Source organism: Drosophila simulans, chromosome 3R (assembly GCF_016746395.2).
Source record: "Drosophila simulans strain w501 chromosome 3R, Prin_Dsim_3.1, whole genome shotgun sequence".
Lineage (NCBI taxonomy): Eukaryota > Metazoa > Arthropoda > Insecta > Diptera > Drosophilidae > Drosophila > Drosophila simulans.
Window position 1 is genome coordinate 21014680 of NC_052523.2, and position 14977 is coordinate 21029656.

A 14977-nucleotide genomic window follows, 5' to 3' on the forward strand; every position below is an offset into this window, starting at 1 on the left:
AATGTGACAATTCTTGGTTTGTACTTTATTATAATGCAGACTAAAACTAGTTTATCCACTCAGAGAACACACACACACGAATTCTTAGCTAAGTGTAGTGCCTCCCGACCTCTGGGGAGGGGCGACCCTGTTTCGATATTAATTTCTAATTCGGCATGTCCAGTTTGTGGTATTTTGTTTGGCGCAAACATTGCTGTGCTTAGTTGTGTAAAAGTAATTGGGCTACCAATGTAATCAACAGTATTATCAACATCATCATCAATTACGTACAAGTACAAGTTTAGTTAGGTGTATAATAAATTATGCTTGTCACCGATCGGCCTCTTCGCGTGTTTAGGTATAAAACGACTAAGTATAACAAAAATAATGTACACTTTAAGCTACAACACTTTGGGGTATTTGCATATTGAATTGCGTTACTTGAACATCCATCCTAGCCGCAAGCATGTTGCAACGTTCTACTACAATACATCCTCGATGCGTCCGCCATCGATGATTTATAATTCGCTATTGTTGGCAATTCAACTAATTAACCTGTGCTCCTCTAATCCATTCTCTTGCTCTTGTTATTTACAATCGGGGGCGAATCTCCTCCAGTTCTGGTGGTTCTCAGTACATCGCGTAAATGCAGTTTTGAGTTGGTTTCCGTTTGGCTGGGGATTGTGCGTTCTTCACCAGCGGATCTGGTGCTTGTACTGCTCGTCCACCGCAATGCGCTTGATGGTCTCGTAACCTAGAATAATGCTGAATGAGAAGGCTGCCGACTGCACCAGGCGGGCGGACAGTCCCTTGAAGAAGCAGTTCAGTTTCTCCTCCTGCCACAGCTCCCGGAAGGCGACGCTCATCGAGTCCAAGCGGTGGACCTGCGGAGACACAGCGTAATAAAGATTACGTATGAGTGGCGAGCATTTTCAATTGTTAAAGATAAGAACGTCTGAAGTTCAGACGCAGACAACGGAAGAATTGCGTCATTTTCAATCAAAATTGCAATAAGGGATTTACAATCAAATAAACTTAACAGATTTATAGGTTGAAACTGTTAGATTTAGGCTACCAACTCACCTGCAGACGGGCACGCACTATATCTAATGGATTGGTTAGTATTGTCGTTGTGAAGCCACCTAAACTGCCGGCCACGCACTGGATAAACAGATGGGACACCCAAACGGGGCAGATGCGGAACAGTTCGTCTGCGAATATAGTCCGAAATTAGCATAATCTAATCTCACTAACGAACGGAAGACTTACCCTGATAGAGGTGATAGAAGGCCCACCACATGGCCGAATTAGGTACGTAGGCCATCAGGCTGGCGGTGTAGCCGCGGTAGAAGCCCCGGAAGCCATCGCGCCGCATTATCTCCCTGCCAATGTCCATGGAGATGTGCAGGCGACTGCGTCCGGGCCACGACTTGATGCCCAGCGGATTGATATCGCCCTTGGAACCGGCATGGGCCGACATTCCGAGCACCATGGCGTGCTGCGATATCACGTCGAAAGGAACTATGATGGTCTGGCCCACCAGCGAGGCGCAACCGCCGCCGGCGAGGGCCTTCATTCGATGCCCAGCACCCAGATCGTTGAGCACATGGCGCACGCCCTCGTAGGTGCTTATGTAAAAGACGCCGGACACTATTTGCACGGAGGAGATCCAGAAACCTCTATACAGACCGGGCACTCCCTCCGATCGGTAGATCTTCATGGCGCAATCCACCATGCCCTTGTACACATCGCTCTTGTGCTGCACCTGCAACTGCGTCTTGATCACGGTCAGCGGGAATAGGCAGCAGCGCACCGAGAACGAGCTGAGCATGGAGAGCGGGAAGAACTTGGTCTTGTTCATCATGTCCCATTCGATGGTGCGTATGTACGTGGCTCCCTCGGCTGCTCCTCCAACTCCGGTGGGCGCCACCGCTAGGCGGGATTTGGTGCTACTGCTGCTTTCCGTCATCGCTGCTACCGGACGACGGGCTTGCGGCTGCTCCAACGACTCCTGGTGGACTCAGTGCGTCCGCAAAGGATTGTTCGCATGCGTGGAAGCTTCGAGGCGAATGGGGCTTCCTTCACAGCCGGGTATGCTGCTGCTGTCTCTGGAGGCATTCGACCTGCATGACTCTTGATCGGTTTTTTTGTGTGCTGCGCTTATTGTTGCCGTGTATTAACATATGCATATATGTATATCTGGGGAAAACAAAACAGCATCTTTAGTACATTGACGCAACTCAGACGCATACGCATGAAAAACATTCCCAAGGTCGTGCGACAGATACGGATTTGGCTGGTCCGCCCGTGACCTTTGCTCCTCCGCCCAATGCCAAGGAAATCCGGCGGAGTGCCTGCTCGGCTCTGCGACTATCTAATCTATATATATAACTTGGCGCCTTCGCCGATTCGGAGTTGTTATTATATAATACGCAGACACCTGACTGAGTGGCCACCACCCCCCTCGCCAAGCAAAAAGCACACGGACGTAAACAAACTCTTCGCGTGGAGTCTGGCCGAGATTTCCGGATCTCCGGCAATGCGCGGGACAGTAGCTGGTGTTCCGGCTGCTTCCTTGGTCACTTACCTACGCCACTGTGTCTGTTTGGATATTTGCCTTGTGCATATCACATAATAAATCTGATGAGAATGAAAAAATTGTTTTAAGAGAGATTTTCGGGAATGCCAGTGTGGCCAGAGGAGTCGGAGGAATGCACATGAATGAGCCAAAAGTCGTGGTCTAGAACTTTGATTAGGGCATAGCTTGGACTCGAACCGGAAATCAAAGAAATGTTGTTTCCAATAAGAATATAAAACATATTTTAAAATTGTCCAGAAATTTAAATAAAATAAATACAGCTTTTTAAGTAATGCAACCATTAAGCCAATTTGCATATCCATTTGTTTAGGTAATTTCTGAGCTTATCAAATTTGTTTGAGAGTGAAGCATATGCACATGATTAATTTCAAACCTTATTTATTTTGTAGTTATTCGTAGATTATATTTTAGACTAAATGAATATATTATTTCTTAAAACTGGCTTTGGGGTTCCAAAATGATTTTTAGCCTATATGTTAACGATTATTTCAAATATTTTGCTTCTAGCCTTGCTTCGATTTCATGCCTTTATTTAAATTTGAAAGATAATCAAAGCTCTTTCAAATTTGAAGATTTTTTAACATATTCTCCTAATTACCGCCCACGCAGCCGAGCCATTGGCCTTTCCCCTTTGCAGCGAGTCAGCCAATCGGCGGGCAGAGGAGGCGGAACGCGTCTGCGCAGTGCATCCTGGCTAGCTTCCAGGAGCAGCAACCCCCGAACGGTACTCCGGCCGATTTGCCTGGCATCCTGGCCAGGTGCCCTCCACCAGTCACAACGGAATCTCGGAACCAACTGCACGAAGGCAACGGAATGCGCGCTGATTACCATCAACGTCAAGTGAAAGCCATCGAGCTCTGAATAATTGAGGAGTATTGATGAGCAGCAGCCAGGTGAAATCCTATTAGTGAAAATCCAACAAGTTCAAGAGTGCATCCGGACCACCGATCGATCCATGGATACGGCCAAGTTGGTAAGATTCGCTTAAAGCTTTTATTTCAACCGCATCGGACGTACATAAATAGGGCTTAAACTAGGAGTCCTTGGAGGTGGTGGTCTTAGCCATAGCTCAGGGTGTAGCCCATGTTCTCCATGAGGGTCTCCTTGATGGCCGGCTGGAGCGCCCGCTGCATGTAGGTGGTCAGCAGGCCACGGACGCCCATGGAGAAGAGCTTCTCCAGCTCGTGGGACATGGCCTCGCCCACAAGCTCCTCACGATCTCCGCTGGGACTGGAGCCACTGCCGCTGAATATATCTGCAAAGGCTCTGGCATCCGGCTCCACCAGCTGCTGCAGCTGCTCGTCCTCGAAGTGCAGCACATCCTCGCTGAAGTTCACCTGGTCCTCGAAGTTCTCCTTGGCGTAGCGCCGCCGGCGTCTCCTCTTTTTGCTGAACTGCCGGCGGTAAAAGTTGTCCCCGTTCACATCGATGAACTCACCGGAGTCCTGGGCCTGGCTATCACTGCCCAGCTCCAGGCTGTATTCTTTAGTTCTTTGCGGCACCTGACCCTGGCGGATATCGTAGCCCGCCTGCTGATGGTACTTGCCCCACCTCTGTGGTCTCTTGCTGCCCAGTATCACGTGCGGTTCGCCCAGTTCCACTTCCGGAGCACTACCGAATCTCCGCTTGGAGTTCTGGCGCAGACGGATTCCAGTGGGTCCCTGGCATCCATGAGCAAAGACGGATATAAATCCGGGCTCAGCGAAATGAGAGTCCGTGCGCACCGAGGCGGCTCCCAATCTCCGGGACTGTTCGTAGTTGGAGGAGTGTCCTGATCCCAGTGGAACTGTTCGAAACTCGATGCCCGCATGTCGCAATCTCAGAATCATGTGACACTTTCCGCCCATTGGCTGCATCACCACCTTGCCACTGAGAGTGAGATCCGGAAAGATCAGGCGGGTGTCCAGCGTGGAGTTCTCCGTGCTGAACTTGCACTTGTCGATCTCAACCCAGCGGTTGGCGGACTTCGCCGGCGGCACTCTCACCTTGAGATCCTCCACATCCACCCGGGAAATTGTCAGTTTGTGTGGCTGTCTGTGCTGCTGGCTCTGCTGGTTTACCGCCAGCAAATCCTCCAGCTCCAGAGCACTGCTCGAGTCGGAGAAGGGATGAGCTTGTCCATTTCGGTGCAGGAGCTTGGCGTGATAGCCACGTCCGCTGCTGTACGCACCCACATTGTAGAAGTCATCCTCCGGATCGCTGTGCTGCCCGTAGAAACTGTGGTACAACTGGTAGGGACTCTGCGGTGGAGGCTCCCACATGGCTCGCGATGCGGATGAGCTCTTGGTCTGCACACTACGTCGACGCATGTGCTCCAACGCGTTCTCCAGCCGGTTGGAGCAGCGGTGGGGCAGCTGGTACGGCTGACAGAGGGTCACTAAAGAGTGTGTGTTAGCAGAATTGGCTACGATGCAGTGGAGGTCACTTACCCGCCAGCAGAGAACACATGGCCAGCAGAAAGTGCAGCCAATTTAAATCCCGGCTCACGTATCCTGACATTGCGGTATTGCAAACATGGAGCGGGGTAATCTAGTTTACTCAGGCTGTAAGTCCTTAGAATCCTTGTTTTTCAGACTTTTTAAACCTGTTAGTTCTCACTGGTTTTTTAACTTCGCATTCACTAAATCACAAGACACATTAATGTTTTTCGAAAATGTTTATTCTCAAATGGTATTGTGTTTCTTCTTTTTTATCAAGAACGTTTGTCGATTATATTTCAGTTTGTTACTAAAATTTAAGCTGAACTTTATGTTAGCTACTTTTTAAGAACTCGTTGAGCTTTCAAAGATGTGGTTTCTACACACCGTAGCAATCTCTTGAGTTATCTTTAGAAAGAATCCTTTAGTTGGCCAGTAAACACCTCCGAACTCGCCCGCAGCTGAACCGAAAATGCGACTCCCAAGCCCAAGCGGAGCGAGAAACTGGCTCGGTCGCGCTTCCATTGCCACCAAAACCAAAAAGACACCCACAAGAAGACGGAGAAGAGCATAGCCATAGCCATCGTGATGGTGACGACCGTGTCACTGCCTCATCATGTGCAGTGAAAGTGTTTTCCACGACGGTTCCATAGCCAGAGCTAAAAAAGAGACAGAGATTTGGAGTCCCAGTCATCCAAGCCGAGCCACACACACAGAAAAACGAAGAAACAAAAGAAAAAAGACTAAAACAATTTGGAAAAAGAAAAGCATTGTCTTCTGCGGGCCCATGGGTCTCAGTCCACCACCCACCGCTCCCTTGGGCGGCTGCAAACTAGATCAGTACATATACCTTATATATAATAGCATACCATACCGAAAGGTAAACACACGACTGGGAGTTTCGTAATGTCAGTTGCGGGCGCGCATGCGTCGTAATCTCTGCGAGTATGTGCTCCATTGTTCGCCAGGGTTCAAAGTTGATCAATCCGTCGGATGAGTCAGTCACCCAGCGCCACAGTTTGTTTTCCCAATTGCACTTGTAATTGGCACCAATTGCGCATACAAATTAGGGCCTAATGGGTGTGGGCCCATAGGTACTTTATAAGGTAACGATGGGTATTTGCCCTTTGATGATCGCTAGATGATTCAATATGCATCATATCTGCAGTTTAATTGAATAGGGAAATGCCTAGAACATAATTTATAAGAAATATTGAATTTTTAATAACTAAAGTAGAAATTCTATGGAACCTTTCTTTGAAAAGTATAACCCTATTATGAACGACATTATGATATTATTATTCAATTGATATTTTATATCAATATGTAGGCTTACATGATCATTGGTATATATTATATAGGTAAAGATACATCTCATGAGTGGAGTTGATATCTTTGTGTTATAGAGTATTCCTCAGTTATGGTAACCCATCCAAAAAAGTGGTTCCCTGTTGCACCTGCGCACGTGTGGCAGGTGACATCGCTTGGCTGGCTGCCGCTGCGTTTTTTCATTTTGTTAAATTTTTTAGCTGCTTGCACACGACAGTTACACTAAATAACTGCTGTAATTTGATTTGACAAATTGTTTGCTTGCACTTAACGAACGCGATTCAGCGACACATTTTGCAATTTATCAAAAATTTGTGCGCGCAAAAAGCGGAAGAGAATTGCCAAATCCGTGATCACCAGTTGAATGTATCATAGACAAGATTTATATAACCCCCGATTTCGGGGGGAGAAAGTCGAGCATTCTGCACTTCTTGTGGCCCAAACTGGAGAAAAGGGACGGCACACGGTGCCGCTTTCTGCGTTTCCACCTGAAGTTTTTCTCCATTTTCATAGCAACTGGAAGTTGGCATGGTGTATTGCCGATAGAGCCGAACCAAACCGGCAGCGATTACGGGCACGTAATTAAGGGTAACTATCTCGAATGGTTCTCGGATGCGACGGAGCACATCCAGATGGCACACGGTGGTGCATCGCAGCGCTTGCTGCTCCAGTTTGTCCAAATGTCAGGCAAGGGACTCGAAATGGGGTCAGCACTGGATGCACTTCGTCATGGAGGCCCGACAGAGTGGGCTCCGTAAGCAAACAACGGATGGGAAACCTTAAATAAACACTATTGTCTTTCTTTCTTGGACTGATGCTCAATTTGTTTTAAATGTTTAAAGTAATCACTTGGAGATCGACCTACATTTAAAAGTAGGTTGGGAAATCGATGGGTGCTTGAATTTATATATGATATATTACTTTACTTACTAGTGCAAGTTAAGTAAGATAGGGAATGTCTATCGATGGGAATTCTAATATAACATTCCATTAAATCAAGATGACTTCTTTGAAGAAGTTCCTCTTAGTTGCCGTATTAGTTCTATCCCCTGTCTTGTGTCGTATGCTAGAAGCCAGTTTCCCCATTAGTTTCCCCCAGTGAAAAGTGAAATCCCGGACGGCTATAATGAGCTCTACGAGCAGGGTGATATGATAACCCGGAGAGAGCGAGAGTGCCACCATAGACAAAGGTTAACCCCTGCGCAGTGCTCATTAAGTGGACAAGTGTCAATAAACCGCAGTTGGAGTCGGCAGATGACCACGTACTATACCTATGCCCACGTACTATCCACATATCATTGCGAACCCACTGGTGAGGGCCCAGTGCCAGTGGTTGTACTAAGTTGTCCGACACAATGGCTCATTACTTAATGGCCAAGAACACAGAAGCACTTGCACCCAGCCAATTGACACCCGGCAGTGGGAAAAGCAAAAGCAAAAGCGAAAACTGAAGCTAGAGAAGCTGTTAAACTAATTGCCACAACTTCCACTTGACTATGTCAATGTGACGAGTTGGCCATTGTCTCTGCAACCTGTTAACGGCGGGTGGCCAACCAACCACTCAGCAGGTGGCTTTAAAGTTCGCATGGCTTAAAGTCCACGGAAGCACCCAAAGAATTCCGCCCAAAATATCTGACAAATTGGGAACTAATTTGGCCAAGACAAAATCGAAAGACCCCAAGCCGAAAAGACGCCAGACTCATGACAATTTCCTGGCGCGCCTTGTCTCATTTCCTTATTCCGCAGAGCGACTACGGCGAGGCCAAGACGCACCTGGAGCAGCTGCAGCAGACGCTCACGCACCTGGACCACCCGCACCACCACCACGCACACCATCCGCACCACCACCTGGGGCTCTACCATGGCGCCCTGCCCAACACATCCACCATAACCACCGACTCGGTGGTTTCCTGTGTCAGCTCCACACTGCCGGCGGTGGCCAAGGCCATTTCCGCATCCTCCAGCTGCGATGGCGTGCAGTCGGAGCGCAAAAAGTGCCCCACCAGCGATCTGGATTCAGGTGGTCATGGTCATGGTCACGGGCATGGCCTTATGGAGGCCATCTGCGCTGGCCAGAAGACGTCACCTATACCACCGCCGCCACCACCTTGCTGCTTGACCCTGGGCGAAAGCTCATCCTCGCCGAATCCCATCGCCACGGCCGCCCTGATGAACGCTTCCACCTCCGGATCCTCCAGCGCGGGTGGAGCAAGTGCCTCTCTCTGCAACGGTGTGTATATATATGCATATACTTTTAGATTTATCTCTTTTTGTTGGATAAGATTTTTGAACATAGTATCCATTACAAATTTCGGCTGTTAATCAATTCCTGCCAATTATACCCTTCCACTCGGCAGATCTCACACGGGAATCTTCCTGGTACGCCCACCATCATCATCACCACCATCACCATCATCACCAGTTGCCCGACGAGCTGGTCATGTATGCCACGCCCACTCCCACGCCGGCAATCGGGAAATTCGGACTGGACACTTCCACCGAGGGTTACTTGAACGCAAGGTACAATGGTAAGCGTCCTCGTCCACGTCCACTGTCAATTCCGGATGCAGCCTGCCACTGCCCCTCCTCCTGATCCACCACCCACTCCTACTCCGACCCACTGTATCCACTTTCTGTTTGCCTTTGCTATTTACACGTTCGCTTGTTTATTAATTTTCCATTATGAGTTTTGAGAAGTGAGCGGGGGAGTCCTGCGGGTTGGATGGCAAATGGTTCGGTGGGTGTGGGTGTGGGCTTGGAATTTTGGGCTGCTCTGCCATTTGACGCCCGAAGGCTTTGCTATACAGCTTAGATTGTTATTTTTAAGTTTTTTATTAAGAAAACATCGCCGGAGTTTGGCGCGTGCCGAGGTCCAAGTGAGATAAATATGTTTTGGAGTTCTGGGAAAATCAAACTGGAGTCAAGAGTTCCAAGTTAATCGCTTGAATATATAAACTATATTTATATTTGCAGTAGTAATCTTTTAAGTTAATCCCACTTTAAGTTGACTACCCGCTATTCCCATTTCAAGTTATCTAGTCCTGAGTTTTGGCTGGCACTCGATTATGGCCAAGTCAAGTGCATGTGACAAGCTCGATTTGTGGCCTCAAAGGCATCCCATTGCGAGCGTTAATACGAAATATTATCTAACAAAAGTCGAGGCCACCTCGGTTGACTGGCGCCGGAGGTGGCTTCTTCTCCATTCTCCAGCATTTATGAGTGGAAAAAGTAACCTGGTCTTGTTCTCTATTTTTACCATCTGCAGTGAATGTCAAAGGCGTGCGGCATGATAGAACATCGAGTTTCTTTGACATACCCGCTGTGACGCACCCGCACACCCATCCACACCCACATCCGCACCCGCATCCGCACCCGTACTGCTACAGGTAAGAAGATTGAGATTGAGCTTCACGCTGACAAGACAAGTCAACTTTAAGTCAATCAACGGAGTTGCTAGAGTCGCTTGCTCCTTGAATTATCCGCTTTCTATATATAATAGATTTATATATATATATTTGATTTATGCTCCATGCAGATTTCCATCATCGCCACCCGCGGGCATTCTGAAAAAGAGCGACGAAGGTAAGTCCCTAAAAATTGAAAAAAATAAATGGAAAATGATTAAAGCCAGCTTTTGCGTACGCTCATCATTTATTCAAATTAATGTGCGCGATATGCATACCTATCACTGGGTAATTCCATTTGCTGCCATCTTCATCTAGTGGCTTCCAATATTTTTTCAAATAAAGTGCAAGAAATCGCGCGCATAATTTACAATAACAATATCGCCGGTGTTACTAACCGCTAATCCAATTGGCGGCGGCACAAGCGTGCAATTCAATTTCGAGGGGCGGCTGCTACATAGTTCGCCTCCGGTGGGCGTGGCGGTGGGCGGACGCGGGCGTGGTCGGGGGCTGAATCCGACGCCCATCGAACAAACAGCTCAATCACGGGGCCGCCGTTGAGTGGTTCGTGTTAGCTACACCACCCAGTCACCCCATTCACCCATCCATCCGTTTACACTTGAAAAAAAAATCAGTTACTTTGGAAATTTAAAGGTTTCATAGTGGCGTTCTCAGTTCGTCCTTAAAGTAGCAATCCTAAGGGTGCAGAAATGAGTTTAGTGTTTTCCCGGGTGTAGTGCATTGTCCCACCCACTCCAATCCACTCCAACCCACCCGGATACCCTCGTCCTTGGGCTGCAGGGCCAACAGGTCTTCGTTTTCCATCAGCAGCTCGTTTGTTGTTATCGCCAATGATGTTTTTACTTGTCGACACTTGCTCATGGATTATGCAGAGGTATCTCCTGAATTTTTAATGCGCCCAGCGTCGAGTCGCGATGGGCATGGGGTGCCGGAATGGATGCGGGAGTTGTGGAGTAACTACCTAATGAAAAGGGCAAGCTCGGGTGGTGCTTCCAGGTTGGGTTGGGTGCCATGGAGTGGGTTTGTTTGCCTCCGCTAAATTGCAGCATATTGAGCATTTTGCAGCGACTGACGGGAGTGGGTTGCTTAAATAATTAATTGCTGCTAAATACCCTGGCCATTTAGAAAAGCCAAGCGCCGCACAAACAAAGCGAAACAATGTGAAAGAGTTTTTAATGGCAGTGGAGAGGGCTGGATGGTCTTTAATAAGCGGGGATCCATAATTATATGGGATGTATCTATATCTATGATATAAAACCTATCTGCAAGTGGTAACGTATGGTTTATACACGTACTTAAAAGTTTAAAATGTCTAATAAGCCCATACTACCCTCTGTTAGGAAGGGTATCTGGAATACCCATGTAATTAGCACCCATTCCCCTGACACCGGCACATTGCTCAAACGTGCATGAAAGCGGCTTTCACTGGTGAATCCTTTTTTCCAGAAGCCACCTCGGCAGCCGTCTACTGCAGCGACGTGTCCTCCGGCCAGCACTTTCCGCACCACACGAAGATCGAGCACGCGGACTCCACCACCACGGCGGCACAGCAGCAGCATCAGCAGCAGCAGCAACAGCAGCAACAGCAACAGCAGCAGCAGCAGCAACAGCAGCAGCAACAACTGCAGCAAGCTGCTGCACTGCATCCGCACCACCATCACTCCCACCATGGCCACCATGGCCATCAGCAGGCGGAGCAGCAGGCTCTCACCCACTTGACACCACTCCATGCCGCCTCCGCTTTCAAATTTAGCCACACGGCGGTCATATCCAGCTCGGCGGTATATGCCACGCCCTCGCACTACGCCCACCAACAGCAGACGCAGTCGCAGTCCGTGTACAGGGATCTCTCGCCCACCACCTTGGCGGCGGTCAGCGATGCGGATCTGAAGTACGACAGCGGTCCCTACAACGCGGCCATCTCATCCACCTATCCCTCCGCGCTGCGGCCCAATGTGGTGGACTCCACCACATCCAGCGATGCGGAACTGCGCCTGGATCAGTTCTACGCCAGCAATGGCATCTCCACCAGCAGCAATGGCCAGGCGATCAGCCAGCGCAGGGGTTCGTTGCAGCTCTGGCAGTTTTTGGTGGCCCTCCTGGATGAGCCCACAACCAGGTGGGTACGAAGCGGCGGCAGCAAAGCTCTCATGCATTAACCCTCCTATGATTCTCCTTTCAGTGCCAGTTGCATCGCCTGGACCGGGCGTGGCATGGAGTTCAAGCTGATCGAGCCGGAGGAGGTGGCTCGGCGCTGGGGTCTCCAGAAGAATCGACCCGCCATGAACTACGACAAGTTGTCCCGCAGTCTGCGCTACTACTACGAGAAGGGCATCATGCAGAAGGTGAACGGAGAGCGCTACGTCTATCGGTTCGTCTGCGATCCGGATGCGCTGTTCAACATGGCCTACGGTCACCTGACCACCGGTTCTGGCAAGGGTGACCAGCACCAGTTGACGCTGTCGTTGGCGAAGACGCCTCCGACTTCCGGCGACTCCCAGACGCAATCCCCGCGCGTCGCCAAGTCGGAGTATTACGATACCGCCGCATTGCATAAATATTAACCATATAGTCGCCATATGTGGGCGGAGCTTTCGAAAGCGGCCGCGTGGGCGTGGCCGTGTCCCGTGTACATTGTGTAATCTAGTTGCGTGTGGGGTTACGAATTCGAAATGAAGGTTTCGTTATGATGAGCTGCGTTGGGAATAGCTTGGAGGGGTACGAAGGCTGTTTTTCAGTAATATCGGGGTCACCATCTCCTGAAAATTACATACAATATGGTTTCAAAATTGCAATTCTGTTTTATTATAAAGTTCTTCGACATTTTTATGCACCGTGCCCCTCTCTAGACAACATATATCGAGTTATTCCAAAGACTAGGCTGATCATAACGACATACACAAAAGGTACTTTACAATATTTACATATAGCATATATACTTGAGCGCTTATGTATACATATATATATGTATCTGTGTACATAGAGGGGGATACAGAAGACAGCAGTCATGTGTCCACCAAATATCGTAGTTCTGCATTGAGGTTGAGTTACTTAAATAAACTATTTAGCCAGTTTCCGATTTCGAAGACCGTGCAATTTGGCAGATTAGGAAACCATGAAACTTCAGTTCAATAAGGTAACATTTAAAAAAAAAATTGTTAAATCTAAAGTCCACCAAATTGCATCGGTTGGAGAAACCGGAAACAGAGCTGTTTGAACCGTTTATGTTCGTTAATAAATGGCAACAGAGTGTTTTTGATTGTTTAGACCTCACTCCTCCCTCTTCTTCTTCCTTTTGGGCTTATCCTTCCCATCGGAATCCTGGCTGGTGGCACTGGAATCGCTGGCACTGCTGCTGCTCTCCTGCTTGCGCTTCTCGGGCGTCTTTTTGGCCAGCTTCTCGATGTACTGCTTTAGCTTGTCCGGCTGCGGACTGTATGCCCAGTGGATCAACTGCAGGTGGAGGTCGGTGGGTGCTCCGGTCTCTGTATCGAAGAGCTTGGCCTCCTCGCTCTTGATCTGCTCCAGTAACTTGGATAGCTGGCGATTGCGCACAATGTCCCAGCTGGTCTTGTCATCCGCCTTGGGGAACATGGTGCGCAGGTGCTTGTAGTTACCCTTGGCCTTGGAGCCGCCATAGGCTTCCAGGAACTCCTTAGCCAGCTCATCCTTGGGATCGGGCAGCTTGGTGACCACGGCGAGTGGCAAATAGGCACGATTGTCCTTGATGCGGTTCTCGGCCTCGAACTTTTCGAGGAAATCCTCCAGTACCTGGACTCCTTCCTTGATGGCCGTGATCTTGTCCTCGTTCTTGGTGCCGGACAGGACACGCTTGGAGCTGCCAATTAATCCCTTGATGGCCAACCTCTGGTAGTCCGGATCTCGTTCCGCCAAAATGCTGCAATACGAGATGCATATAGAAATAGTTTGGATACAGGCAAACTGTGGAATGTGCCCATTTACTCATGCAAATATTGGGGTGGATCATATTTATGGAAATGTTATTACTAGTATTATTATCTATTTGTCAAATTAAACTGGTTCTAGAACGGAAAAACTTGATGATTCTATATCATTTTCGAAGCAGCACATATAAAACTATTTTAAGGTTTCCACTTATTGAGATATATATAATGATTTATGCATGAGTAAGTGGAATGCTATGTTGGATATATGTACAAAAGGTAAATATCCACAAATGTTTAAGCACTACGCTTTAATAAATTGATCCACCCTAACATGTTTGCATCCCATACGGGAGAGGAGCGAATGGGAAGAGCGTAGTGGCCGCTCTGCCAACTTAATGAGACTTCCGAGTTCGACGCAGCAAAAGTGTGCCATGACATCATTGGACGTCGTCGCTGGTGGCCTGGGCCGAAGGTCTCCGGCGGCTCATTAGCATGCCAGCGAAGAGGGCCTGGTCAAGTGACTTACCTCAGCGTCGCCTCCGCAGCTGCCTTGTCCTTGAATCCCAGACCCGGCACCGTCTCCACCTTGTCCTCGCTGTCTGTCTTGGCATTCTTACTGGACGCTCCTCCGCCATTCTCCTCCAGCCACTTTTCAAAGACTCCAATGGCCGCATTGATGTTCTTCAGCTTCTCCTCCGCCTTGGTCACTAGAATGGTAAGTTTAGTGCTGGATACAGTGCATCCTTTGTGCACAAGCACTCACTTGTGAGGACTCTTTTGGCCCGGCCGAGCAAGCCGCGCACCGTCAGCTTGCGATACTGCATGTCGTGGCTCTCCAGCAGCTTCAACGTCTCCAGAGCCTTCTCCATGTCCTTGAAGCCAAAATTCGAGTCTCCCTCCGCCATTGCTGCTCCTTTGGTTGCTAATACTTGGTTGGGTATCTGACACAGATCTGACAAATAGCGTCTGCTTCCTGTCAGCGCTAGAATACGACTGATTTTGCGTAGCCACGGTCTCCAACTCGACGGCATATGGCACTTAATCATGGGAGGAAGACGCAAAATGAGCGCCACTGAGAGGCACTGAGCAGCGCTGAGCGTGGCCAATTAGATAAGCACCACAAAATAACTGGGTGACTCTATGTTTGGAAACCGGTTTGTTGTCGTAGCACCGGAGCAAAACAAAACCCACGAGAAAATAATCGATACTTAGCTATGACGTCAGCGCCACGAGAAACTGATAACAAACAACATTGAGAGGGAATAAACGATCATAAGTATTCATTTACTAATTAAACGCCGCTCTGCATATTAAAACATG

At 48.7% G+C, this 14977-nt stretch overlaps 4 protein-coding genes across 6 annotated transcripts; 1 reads left to right on the top strand and 3 right to left on the bottom strand.

Moving 5' to 3' along the window:
• Positions 1-10: 10 nt before the first annotated feature.
• LOC6729462 (solute carrier family 25 member 44) lies at positions 11-2709 on the bottom strand. Its single transcript, XM_016174769.3, has 4 exons — positions 2567-2709; positions 1249-2178; positions 1063-1190; positions 11-863 (listed from the first exon to the last, which is right to left on the bottom strand). Exons 2-4 carry the CDS (start codon positions 1946-1948, stop codon positions 672-674), a joined length of 1020 nt encoding a protein of 339 aa, XP_016036136.1. The 5' UTR covers positions 1949-2178; positions 2567-2709; the 3' UTR covers positions 11-671.
• A 476-nt stretch (positions 2710-3185) lies between these two features.
• On the top strand, positions 3186-12994 carry LOC6729464 (ETV5-related protein Ets96B). Of its 3 annotated transcripts, XM_016177468.3 has the most exons (7): positions 3186-3551; positions 8071-8554; positions 8682-8852; positions 9590-9710; positions 9860-9906; positions 11196-11868; positions 11932-12994. In XM_016177468.3, the coding sequence occupies exons 1-7, from the start codon at positions 3534-3536 to the stop codon at positions 12311-12313; spliced, it is 1896 nt and encodes a 631-aa protein (XP_016036138.1). In that variant the 5' UTR covers positions 3186-3533; the 3' UTR covers positions 12314-12994. The 3 variants fall into 3 exon arrangements, with proteins under 3 accessions (XP_016036138.1, XP_016036137.1, XP_044779274.1); XM_016177467.3 differs by lacking the exon at positions 3186-3551 and having other exon boundaries at positions 7749-8554; XM_044923339.1 differs by lacking the exons at positions 3186-3551; positions 8071-8554; positions 8682-8852; positions 9590-9710; positions 9860-9906 and adding an exon at positions 9983-11020 and having other exon boundaries at positions 11090-11868.
• Positions 3502-5597, bottom strand: LOC6729463. Its single transcript, XM_002104737.4, has 2 exons — positions 5008-5597; positions 3502-4955 (listed from the first exon to the last, which is right to left on the bottom strand). Exons 1-2 carry the CDS (start codon positions 5075-5077, stop codon positions 3637-3639), a joined length of 1389 nt encoding a protein of 462 aa, XP_002104773.1. The 5' UTR covers positions 5078-5597; the 3' UTR covers positions 3502-3636.
• Positions 12531-14820, bottom strand: LOC6729465. Its single transcript, XM_002104739.4, has 3 exons — positions 14421-14820; positions 14184-14364; positions 12531-13647 (listed from the first exon to the last, which is right to left on the bottom strand). Exons 1-3 carry the CDS (start codon positions 14701-14703, stop codon positions 13020-13022), a joined length of 1092 nt encoding a protein of 363 aa, XP_002104775.2. The 5' UTR covers positions 14704-14820; the 3' UTR covers positions 12531-13019.
• Between the last annotated feature and the right edge of the window lie 157 nt (positions 14821-14977).

Bases quoted from the DNA above. Each gene is read 5' to 3' on its own strand.
- LOC6729462 (XM_016174769.3), bottom strand. From the start codon at position 1,948: ATGACGGAAAGCAGCAGTAGCACCAAATCCCGCCTAGCGGTGGCGCCC. The intron at 1,191-1,248 runs GTAAGTCTTCCG...CTATATTCGCAG, and splicing joins CTTCTATCACCTCTATCAGG to ACGAACTGTTCCGCATCTGC. The intron at 864-1,062 runs GTGAGTTGGTAG...GTGTCTCCGCAG, and splicing joins TAGTGCGTGCCCGTCTGCAG to GTCCACCGCTTGGACTCGAT.
- LOC6729463 (XM_002104737.4), bottom strand. From the start codon at position 5,077: ATGTCAGGATACGTGAGCCGGGATTTAAATTGGCTGCACTTTCTGCTG. The intron at 4,956-5,007 runs GTAAGTGACCTC...CACACTCTTTAG, and splicing joins CATGTGTTCTCTGCTGGCGG to TGACCCTCTGTCAGCCGTAC.
- LOC6729464 (XM_016177467.3), top strand. From the start codon at position 8,026: ATGACAATTTCCTGGCGCGCCTTGTCTCATTTCCTTATTCCGCAGAGC. The intron at 8,853-9,589 runs GTAAGCGTCCTC...TACCATCTGCAG, and splicing joins CTTGAACGCAAGGTACAATG to TGAATGTCAAAGGCGTGCGG. The intron at 9,907-11,195 runs GTAAGTCCCTAA...CCTTTTTTCCAG, and splicing joins TCTGAAAAAGAGCGACGAAG to AAGCCACCTCGGCAGCCGTC.
- LOC6729465 (XM_002104739.4), bottom strand. From the start codon at position 14,703: ATGATTAAGTGCCATATGCCGTCGAGTTGGAGACCGTGGCTACGCAAA. The intron at 14,365-14,420 runs GTGAGTGCTTGT...TTACCATTCTAG, and splicing joins GGCCAAAAGAGTCCTCACAA to TGACCAAGGCGGAGGAGAAG. The intron at 13,648-14,183 runs GTAAGTCACTTG...CTCGTATTGCAG, and splicing joins GCTGCGGAGGCGACGCTGAG to CATTTTGGCGGAACGAGATC.